This window comes from Nestor notabilis, unplaced genomic scaffold (genome assembly GCF_000696875.1).
Source record: "Nestor notabilis isolate BGI_N333 unplaced genomic scaffold, ASM69687v1 scaffold22364, whole genome shotgun sequence".
In the NCBI taxonomy this organism is placed as follows: Eukaryota; Metazoa; Chordata; class Aves; order Psittaciformes; family Psittacidae; genus Nestor; species Nestor notabilis.
In genome coordinates, this window is record NW_009927169.1 from 607 (window position 1) to 11,621 (window position 11,015).

General features: G+C 43.4%; 1 protein-coding gene across 1 annotated transcript; it reads right to left on the reverse strand.

Annotated features, from left to right (window-relative positions):
- Positions 1 to 239: 239 nt before the first annotated feature.
- Positions 240 to 10,765, reverse strand: NASP (nuclear autoantigenic sperm protein (histone-binding)). The gene is made up of 14 exons (XM_010013947.1): positions 10,716 to 10,765; positions 9,741 to 9,851; positions 9,109 to 9,189; positions 8,829 to 8,926; positions 7,251 to 8,120; positions 5,324 to 5,406; positions 4,481 to 4,557; positions 4,285 to 4,358; positions 3,049 to 3,237; positions 2,629 to 2,795; positions 2,149 to 2,202; positions 1,984 to 2,055; positions 881 to 1,012; positions 240 to 406 (listed from the first exon to the last, which is right to left on the reverse strand). The coding sequence occupies exons 1-14, from the start codon at positions 10,763 to 10,765 to the stop codon at positions 353 to 355; spliced, it is 2,112 nt and encodes a 703-aa protein (XP_010012249.1). The 3' UTR covers positions 240 to 352.
- Positions 10,766 to 11,015: the final 250 nt, after the last annotated feature.

Consider the following 11,015-nt stretch of genomic DNA (forward strand, 5'->3'; position numbering starts at 1 on the left):
CAGAAGGCAAAGACATCTGATCTAGAGTTGCCCTAGACAGGACTGCAGTGAATTTCATTCTTCATTCTTGTGCCCAGCAGCAGCCAGCCCAGCCTGCCCCAGCACCCCCCTTCCTCCTGCTTCATTAGACAGATCTGAGTGGAGATGGTGGGGACAGAAACAGCAAGTCCCAGGGTAGCCCAGGGCTGAGGCCTGCATGCCAGGGAGGGCAGTGAGGAAGGAAGTCAAGACAGAGAACATTTGCTTACAATCTTTATTGAAGTCATACAAAAGTTGCCAAAAAGTGAAAAAATACACTATATACAAAACCATTTTCCTTGTAAGGAGAGGAGTGTCCAAGGTTAAAGAATTATCATACTGTGCTTTCAACTGCAGCCCCTGATTCTGCTTGTGGCCTTTTCTCTGTCTAAAAGAGAAGAAAAGGTTTTGTTTTTAGAACACAAGACACTCCCTCACAGCACCAACTCATGCAGCAACAAAAGGTTCCTGCAATTTGAAGCCTTAACTGGCTCCTCCTGCTGGTCCTCGGAGCCCAACACTACCCTGGAATACTGACATTAACAGTTGTAGCCCAGGTGAGAAGTATTGAAGCCCAGGGGTATTAACAATTATGTGGGGAAAGGCCCTGCGCTGTAGCTCAGCACCCAGAACATGTTTCTGTCCCACCCCACAGGCTGCAGGTCTCCACAGCTGTGTCTATGGTGCTAGACGCTATGGTACAATACGTATCTCACCATGTGGGGAGTGTTCCCCACCTCACCTGGGAAGCCTTGTGAAGGCCAGCATGAATAAACCCAGGCACAAACCCACACCTGAACAGAGGAGGGGGGGTAAGAAAGGAAACCAAAGCCCAGCACAGGCTCCTGCCTCAGCTGCCCACCTCCTCTTCCATTTTTTCTGCAACCTCGTTTCCACTGGGGACAGTATCACCACCACCACCATTGACAGCCGGCTCTGGTTTAGATTTCTTAGCTTCATTGTCTCCCTGGTGAGTCTCCTCCTCTGGTTTCCTCTGAGGACAAAATTGTTTAGTCTTCACTATGTAGAAATGAAATTTTAAGTATTTTTTAGAAAGTTAGCACCTAGACATCACTGCATGTCATCTACTCAAGCTCTACTTGCCAGGTTCAAAATGGGTATTTCAGTATTAAGATTTACCCAAAGCACTGAAGCTTTGATACAGGTCTCAACCACAGGGATTACTGAGGCGCTGGGATCTACAGTGCTAAATTATCCTTAGTTACACTTTGGCAAGGAAACACGCAACTGCTGAGCCAGGTAACAGTTAAGGGGTTGATTTAGGAATCTGTGACACAATCACCTGTGTAAAGCAGATCAGAGCTGCTCCAGGCAAACCTGAACTGAAAGAGGCCAATATAACATAGGCCAGGCTCTGCCATAGCAGCATATAAAATAAAACTAAGATCCTATAGGGGATCATTTTAGTGCTATTAGTAAACCATGCTAGAAGAAAACACACACACCCCCCTTTAAAGGAACCTAGTGCTCAATACCTATCTCTTTAAGAGGCAGTTTAACATTACTACCATTACACTGGCTTTGCTATTCATTAAGTCTTAATTCTCCATTACCATTTGGAAAGGGAACCCAGCTCAGCCTGGTTGCTTGCCCTTTTTTCAAGATCCATAGGCAACCCTGCAGCTCTCGCAGGCCCTCAGCAGAGGGGGCACTCCTGGCCAGCAGGAGCCACACAACTCAGCTCTGAAGTTAAACCAGTGTGAGTCAGGCAGGGTGCTAAAGCACCCAGAGCAGTCTCCTGGAGGCTGGATGGTTCCCAGACTGACTGGCTCCCAGTGGAAAGGTGTTTCATGCACTATTTCTGGTTTTCATTTTAGAGGGCTTTGTATTATTATTATTCATTATAAAATTAAGCTAACAAAAGGAAAGCTTTAAGACAAGAAATCCAATCACAGAGAACAAGCCAATGGTACAAACTGCTAAACCAGTCATTTCTGGACTCACCTTTTTCCTGACTAGGTGAGAGATGTCTGTAACACACTGAGATGCACCATCAGCTGCTTTTCTTACTGGAATCTATTACAAGACAGATATGGACACATGAGTAACAGCAAACGGTAATCCTTAGTGCAGGTAAGAGTTATCAGCATCCATCTTAACTTAACTTACTGTGGAAACAGAGCCACTGTCTTCACTTTGTGCAAAGCCAGATGTAGTTCCAACCTTAAAAGCAGAAGAAACAGTGAACAAATGGCAAGACCATATATTAGTTTAGAAAGGGACAGTAAACCCAACTCCTTCGTGTCTTAGCACTGCATTATATACATACACACAGGACAAGTGCAGTACTTTGTCCATTCCCCCATTTGGCTGATCTGTCATTTCCAGCCCTGAGACATTAAATTGTGATAGAAGGCTACAGAATTCAGGTTTAGTTTGGAACACTTAATGTCAGGGTATTTATAAATAAAATACTCTCTTTTTAGATATCAATTACCTCAGTTTCCTTCTCACAATCACAGCCTGCTACAACTATGAGCAACCACCAACCCCCAATCTCTACAGCCAAGTCTGAGCTCCTCCCACTATGTGTTTACTTCAAGTTTCACTGAAGAGTGTTTGGTTAGAAGGCAACCACAGGACACTAACCAGAGTTGCTTTCAGTGCCAACTCAGCTACTCTTGCACTCTTTTGAGACTCCTTTGAATCTTCTATCTTTTCTTTGATTTCAGGAAGCAGTCCCTTCAGCTCTTCAATCTCCTTCTCATCTTCAGGGGACCCACCTTCTGCTTTCTTTATCCGCTCAGTCAGCATTGCTAGGATGAAACAGTTATCATGGCAAAAAATGAAATCAAGACGAAGTAGCTGCCAACATTTAACATCCAGAGGCAAGCATCTGCTAACACAGTTTCAACAATTCTGGTATCAGTATAGCCTGTTGCCACTTTCAGCCCAGCAAGCATTGGCAGGGCAAGGTAATAAAACACACTTTACTTGTAGTGCAGTTAAAGTCTGCTTTGACTTGTGAAAGGTCTCCTATTCAATAGGCAGCTTTAGGAATCCACTTACCCAGCCTCTTGTCAATGACCTCCACGGATTTGCCAAACTGCAGAACAGCCTCATCAAACTGGCTGTTGTAGTGGTATGCCAGAGCCAGCTGGTAGTGGCTCTCAGCAAGCAGGCGGTCATGAGCCTCCAGGTACTTCTGCTGCAGGGCCAGGCAGGCCTGAAACTCCTCTATAGCCTGTGTGTAGTTTTCTAGAGAGGAAAACCATAAGGTCCTTACAAACCACACTCATTTATCTAAACAAGCAAGATCTAAACCCTCATTCAGTTACTCTGTATTTTATTACACGTTATACAGCCTGAAAACAGAACCACTATTGAACACAGCACTCGAGTTCAGCAACAGGCTGCTTTCAGGCTATCAAGTGACAACTGCCTCCCCCCTCAAAGATTTAGAGGCCAGTCCCACAGGAGTGCTTTGTCTATTTGCAGCACCACAGTGAACTAACCAGCCAAGTCAACTCCAGGCACACGGTTCCTGCTATTTTACCTGCTACCATGAATCAAATGTAACTGGTCACAACTGCAACATGAATGTAGAGCTAAGGATGGTCCCCCACTACCTACCTTCCATCCAAGCTCTCTAGTGACATAGAAAGACAGCCCTCATTTTGTAGCCCTGATCCAGAAGCCTGTCAGATTATTTCCAGTGCTTGCTGTAGAGACAGATTACACTATCTGGATTTAAAACACTTTTTTAAATGAAAGGCAGGTAAGACACATTAGAAGGTGCAAACCTGGAGCTTGTTTCACACTCTTTTTCGCTGTGCCTAACACAGTCTTTTCTGACCACACTCTAAGATTTTGGAAAGTCTAAAAAGTGTCAACCATTTCTCATTTGCAGTCTTTATGTTCTGGAAGAGGCATGGTACCAGCAACTACTACTGAACTCAGTGACTCACTCCTTCAACATGGAAAGTGTCTCCCAAGTTTCCTAACCTAACCAAACCTTGCCTTATAAAGCACAATACAAGGCTGGTTGTGATCTGGCAACACATTACTGCTTACTCAAAGCTTTCTTCCATGGGTCTGGAAAAGCATGGACTATCCTGTTTAAGGCACCAACTTGTTAATCCCTTGACTCCAAAGCTTTTCATATGGTGGCACCATCGTAATTAGACAAAGTCTACTTTGTTTTTATCTTAACAGCCTTAACTCCCCCCTACTCATTTTAAAGTATGAAAGAGTTGACAGTAAGTGGAACTGAACATGTTGTACATGAAAATTAATATTACTTACCAGATTCAATGCTAACTTCTCCTAGCTTTAGATGAGCTTGAGCTGCATGGAGCTGAGCTTCTTTTGTTTCTTGTCTAAATCAAGAAGAGGAGTAGTTAAATCTCGATCAGAATATGCCACATTCACTAATTAATTATGCCACCCCCAATTTACGAGTTTCTCTAGCAGATGTCCAAATTAGGACTGAAGTCTTTACCTCTTGTAGATGACTTTTGCTAACTCCAACATGTCCCAGGCCAGCTCAAGATTTCCAATTTCGTCCTCTTCACTCTCCTGTAAAGACTAAAAAATGCATTAAAGATTAAGTGACATGGTTACGTACCACATCAAACAACAACACTAAGTTTCTAAGCAGTGATGTCAAGGAATAAATTTCAAGAGATAAACAGTTTACTACTAGAAGGAAAAAAGAACACAAAGAGGTTATTGCATCAACTGAGACTTTGCCTGCAGTGAAGATGTTTTAAGTGAAGCACAAGCTTACATGGTTAGCTGATACGGCCTTAATATTTTTCCAGGAAAAACAGGGCACCAAACACCAACATTATCCCAAAAATAAAGTTTTGTTTGAGGTGCCATTTAGTAGAACATAAAGGAATTGATGTTTTACTTTACTACACTTCCCACTAAATCCTCACCCTAATCACGGCCTACTGGATTGGGTGCATTCAACATGGCTGGTGAGAACAACAAAACAAGCAGAGAATAAACTGTTCCAAGTAACTAACAAACTTCTGTAACAAGGCTAAAGCAACTCTCCCTGCCTGCCCCTGCATTTACCAGGCTGCACTATTCATTAGTAGACCACAAGTGTTTGTTTCAGCATAGCTAAACAATCCCAAGTTTAGAGAACGGAGCAACATCCTGCAATGCAGACTATGCACAGCATTCCCTGAGGAAGGGGCAGCATACATTTTCAAGTCATTTCCTAAACAGATCTAAATGTAATACAACTGAGCTTTTATGAAGACATTGACATGACATTTAGACAAGTACCACACTCCTCCATGAGCACTGATACCAGAGCTCACAATCTCACCTTGTCTTCCACTGTCAATTCATTCTCTTTATCATCTTCAGCTTTATCATTTTCTTTATCTTCTTCTTCAGAGTCTTCAGTTTCTACAAGGAGAGCAGATGAATGAGAGCACCTGTTGTTACTACACTTGCTTCACATGGAGTCAGGTAGAACATATCATATCCAGCCCTCATTCTTCCAGCGACAGCTTAGATGTGCAAGAAAAGTACAGATACATCCAACTCTCAGCAGCAGCAGCCACCTTGCTGAAAAAGTGTTGGGTTCTGTAGACTAAAGTAGCTCCAGGCTACCGTAGTCCTCATTTTAAGTTCAACTTTATGAAGTTAAGTTAAACTTACACAGAATTGTGAACCCTCACTGAAGCCATGGGATCCCGAGCAGCCCTGGAGGTCCTGCTCAGTTGCTGGGCTTCATGCAACAGGTAACAAGTGTTTTCAGCAAGATAGCTTCCAAGCTGTGTACAAGTAAGACCATTTCTGAATTAGCATTCCTCACATCAGACACCTCAGTGGCAATGTCATTAACAAACCCACTGCTATCGTGTGGCACTGATCTGACTTCTGATACCTGGTAGGTGCTATTCTACCAGTAGAAAACATTTTGGGGACATGTGCAGTGAAGGAATATGGTTAATTACTTTAGCATACAAATCAACCAGCGTTCCAAAGTCTCACACTTAATTCCTGTATCATGACCATTGACTAATTCCAGAATTACCAGGAGCTTGATGAGGTGGGAACTAGAGAACCTGTGAGCCTGTTAGTCTAATTCTCCAAAAGCACATACCTACCACTGAAGGAGCCAAACTTGTGAGTGTGAGGACAGCTTGATCAAAGGTAAAACAGAAGAGATGTTAGGAAATTAAAACTTAAGCAGTGGGAGGAGCCTGGAGTAACACAGCACCAGACCAAGAGTATCCTCACACTTACAGAGCAGCGGGGAGTGGGGGTGGTCAAAAAGCAGCAGTATGTGTACATAAGCAGCCTTTCACAGGATGATGAGTGGATAACTACTCTTCGTTTATGTTCAGGAATACTCTGTTCAGACAGACACTGTTGGGCAGCTGCTCCACCACTGAGCATTCACTGTGCTCAGCAGTACAAATCCCTTCAGTGTCCAGATCTATTTAGTCTGAATGCTTGCTACTCCTCCAGTAAGTCTTCCTGTGAAGCAGAGTTACTGACAAGCAAAGCTTCAATTATCAACTTGTGCAACAGAAAGCATTGGCCTACTAAGACCATGCAAGTAATATGTCAAAGTGTTCAAGTTTTACTCTGAAGTAGGTACTTCAACATTACCCTGAAAACAGCTGTCATGAAGCAGCAAAGCAGAATGGCAGAAAAAGCTCAGTAGCTGCAAGACTGCACTAGAGAGCAGCAATAAGCCTTCACGTCCCAGGACAAATGAAGTTTAGATTTGCCAACCAAATTCTTACTGTAATTACAAACATAAAGACTCAAATGGAGAGTTCCTTCACCCCACTAAAAGCAAATTTACTATGTTAAGTTTTCAGCTGTTCTTACTTTTCTGCTCCACTGTTTTAAAATAAAATATGGTTATAATCAGAGGCAACTTGTGCTTCAAGTGATTTGAAGGTTAGTGCACTAAACCCCAGATGCATGCAAGTGAACATCCATTCAGTATTCTCCACCAGCCTAGCCATTACTTACACATTTCACAGGGCTGTAAGTTTGCTTTCAAGCAAGATTTGCTTTGCAGTTAGTTAAGCGTTAGTCTAGAGAAACTGAGACTATTCACTGTTCCTTGAAACTTTACTTGGATGTCAAATCCTCCAAGAGCCCCCTTTACTGTGCCTTTTCCTTATTCTAAGGCAAACAGAAAATCCTGAATGGAACACTTTTTACCCATTGTTAGCCAAATCCATCAAGTCATCCACCCACAAGTACTTTTCTCCTCTCACTGTTACCTTCTCCCTCTTGCACCAGGTCATCTTTCTCTTCTTTTTCTACCTTAGCACCTTCACCCTCTTCCATCAGGTCATCTTTCTTTTCCTCTTTCTCTACCTTAGCAGCTACTTCAGCCTTTTCTTCCAGGTCCTTAGTCAGCTCTTTACCCTCTGTGGGCACAGGTTCCTTTGAGGATTCTGTCTCTTTAGATTCATCTGTTCTCTCCTCTGTAGCTGTCTCTACTGGCTCTTGTTTCTCCTCCACCTTTTTCTGTACAGCTGTCTCTGCTTCCCCTTCTGTAGCTTCTTTCTGCTCCACAGCAACTGCTGCCTGCACTTCTGCTGCCTTCTCATCCACAGCTGCCTCTGCCTGCCCTTCTACAGCCTCTCCCTTCTCCACAGCTGGTTTTTTTTCTGTTGCTTCTGCTGCCTGCTCTTTCTCTTCCACAGCCACTTCTCCAGCTCCAGCCTCTTTCACAGCTGCCTTTGCTTCCTTTTCCATCACTTCTGTTGTGCTCTCCATCTCCTCAGTTGCCTCTGCTACCTTGTCTTCAGGCACCACGTTCTGCTCTTTTTCCACTAACTTCTCTCGTACAGCTGCCTCCTCTTTTGCAGTCTCCTTCTCCACAGCTTTCTGCTGCTTCTGCTCTTCTGAAGCGACTTCTTTTTCCACAGAAACCTCCATCTTCTCTTCAGCCTCATCAAGCTTTACATCCTTCTCAGCATTTGCTGCTTCTGTTTTTTTTTCTTCTGTGGTATCTTTCATTTCAACATCTTTCTCTTTGTTTTCCTTCTCAGATACTACTGGAGACTCTCCTGTTGACTTTTTGGCCTCTTCTTTTTCCCCCAGGGCGTTATATACCTGTTCTCTCAACTCCTCCCTTGCTTCTTCTACATGATTGAGGAAGCATAAACATTTCTTCGAGTTTAGTGATAAAGACATTAATGGGCACTGACAACACCACCCTCAGACCCTCCAGTGTGTCAATCTGCCATCAAGTTAGATGACATTCCTAAAAGCTCCATTTTCAAAGTACAAGGAATTAGGACAGAACCAACATAGTAACTCAAACTAAGCAAACCCCTTCCCCTGCCCCAGGCTGCATTATTGCAAGCGGCCGCTCAAGCAGTGTGCAGTTTTGCGCGCTAGCGTTTAGTCACAGCTAAGCAAGAGGTGCCAGTGTTTTAATAGTCTGGATTGACAGGAATTCCTGTATTATCTCCAGCTGCAGGGAGTATAAAGTAGTGACTGTTCCTGGACATCTTACAGAGATTCTGACCTTTCCTACTACACACACTGTGCTGCTGCAAGGTTACAAAGCAGGTCAAGTTGACTGTGAAGCTTAAGAAAGCAAGTTTGAGCACAGTGTTTCAGGACACAGACACCTGGTGACAATTACACATGCTTTCAGTGACCAGTTCCTTGTAGAAGTTTGAGGTTTTGTTCAATCTTTAAGCTAGATTAGAACAACAAAAAAAGTCCATTCAGGCTGCTCAGTGTCTCAGCAGAATGCTTCAGGCTACCTGAGATATCAAGGATCATTTAGACCAGGAAACATAGCTTGGTGCCTCCAGGACAGATCTGACAGCTTTACATACCATCAGCAGTTGGTAATGCAGAATCATCTTCAGCTTTTTCTCCTTCCTCTTCAACCTGCACCCCTTCTAAGGCATTTCCCAGCACACCATTTTCCATTCTAAAGGGAACAGGAGTTTGTTATCCCTTAGCTCCCGCAGTAACACTGTTTTAACTGCACAAGCTGCAATGCCATGGCCCATCCCACCCAGCACATATGAAGTTTAGTGTATCCCAGTCTATGTGAGGGTGGAATCCTGTTACACCAGCCAGATGTAATCAAACAAGCAACTGTCAGCATACCTTGCCAACTCCAGAAGAGATTTTCCATAATAAAAAAAAGCTTCCGCACACTCATTTGCTGTCTCACCGTATTTCTTACCCCTACAAAAGTTAATGAAGAATTATTTACCTGTGCCTACTCTAGATTTTAGCACTTATAAGCTAAAAATGCCTCCATAGGAAGAATCAGTTTGTTAGCTCATCTCCCATTGTTTCAAACAGATAATGAACGCTACTCTCACTTAGAAAGACATGGCTCTCAAACACCCAGCAAAGCAAATTTATCTAAAGCCCCGAGGCATCACCCTCCGAGACTGATCAAGACAAGTAAACAAGTTACTAGCAAGTAACACTACCTCATTATTTTCATATTAACAGCCACCAGAACCATACACTGCAAAATAAAATACCAAATCCCTTTTTCTCCTTAGGGAACTGCACTGGCAATTACAATCACAAAGGCTATCTAAATTGCACACCAACTACAGTACTGCCCAGTGCTTGAGTTAAATTTAGTTTATCCTCTCCTCGGTTGCATTACAAATACAGCAGCATGTGTAAGGTAACAATCTCAGTCTTCCCTGTGCAAGACACATCAGTACAGTCAAATTAAACCCCAAGCCCTCCAAAAATACAGAGAACATTCTACTCACAGTAAGCTCGCAGCTTCCTGGAATGCATTAACAGCAGCCGGAATATTTCCCATTACCAAGTGTTTCTGTCCTAAACCCAATAGTTTCTTTGATTCTGCATCCACATCCATACTGGGGGAGGGGAGAGGGGGATAAAACGAAACAGTGCTCTGTTAGTTTCCATAGCAATTTCATATTCAGCTTTCAAAACCAAGTCAGCTTCACGTAAGAGCCAGTTGCACATGTTACTCTGGTTGGTAGTACCAAGGTTGGGGGGCTGCTTTATTTGTTTAAATCTGGACCAACTTTTAGTTCTGATGACTGAGGGCAGATGGGTTTATTTTAACCAAACACTGCAAGAAGCAACTATCAGAATCTGACCTGACAAAGGGTGCTGAACAACATACTTTAAGAGTCACACACCAAGTACTGTGCAGTGTTTTAGTAGACTCCAACACTAGCTAAGCCAAGAAGAATAAATCCAATTTATGACTTCTGACAGCACAGCACGATGCATTTGAGAATAATGGTAGATGCAAGTTTTGTTTTCAGTTCAGTGCATCTCACAGTTTCATTTCCAGAAGGTCCGTCCCAGTCGAGAACCTTGGACCAGGACAAGAGGAGCTGCCCACAGAGAACTATGACACGCTAGTCACTGGTACCTCCCCAATGCTTCCCCAGCACTAACTCAAAGATCAAGAACTTCCGAAACAACAGCCAATATCTGTGTGTTCATTATTCCTTGAAGGAGTTTTACTGCACTAGATTGATGAATACTACAGGTGAGCACAAATTGCAAGCATCTACAGCATACCCACCAGTTAAAACTTCAAGCCTAACAACCGGTTTGAAGGGTGACCTTTTTGTTTCACTCAATAACCTGGTCTAGTGGAAGGTGTCCCAGCCCACAGCAGGGAAGATGGAACTAGATGATCTTTAAGGTCCCAAACCACTCTGTAATTCTTTAGTAACCGACAAATCTGACTTCCATCTCACCTGTCTGTCTTGTCTGTGGATGTGGAAGGAGCTGCCAATTCCTCTTCCATCCTGCAAGCAAAATATCGAGTAAGTGTTTATACCAGGCCACCCATTTCATGATGGGAGGTGCAGAAGCAGGGCAACGAACTGCCTTTCAAGTGCTCAGCCACCCTGAGCGAGTTCATATCCTGTCTTTTAGAGAAACCACTTAGTTTCTGTTTTGTTTCTCATTCGAATGAAGCACTGTTAGGTAAGCAGACACTTCCACACTCAGGATATATCAGACCAAGCCTGGCCAGCCGATCCACTGTCTAACCC

Excerpts from the sequence above, each read along its gene's own strand:
- NASP (XM_010013947.1), bottom strand. The coding sequence starts at position 10,765 with ATGGAAGAGGAATTGGCAGCTCCTTCCACATCCACAGACAAGACAGAC. Across the intron at positions 8,927-9,108 it reads TCTCTTCTGGAGTTGGCAAG|AATGGAAAATGGTGTGCTGG; the intron begins GTATGCTGACAG and ends TGTTCCCTTTAG. Across the intron at positions 1,013-1,983 it reads CTCACCTAGTCAGGAAAAAG|AGGAAACCAGAGGAGGAGAC; the intron begins GTGAGTCCAGAA and ends TTTTGTCCTCAG.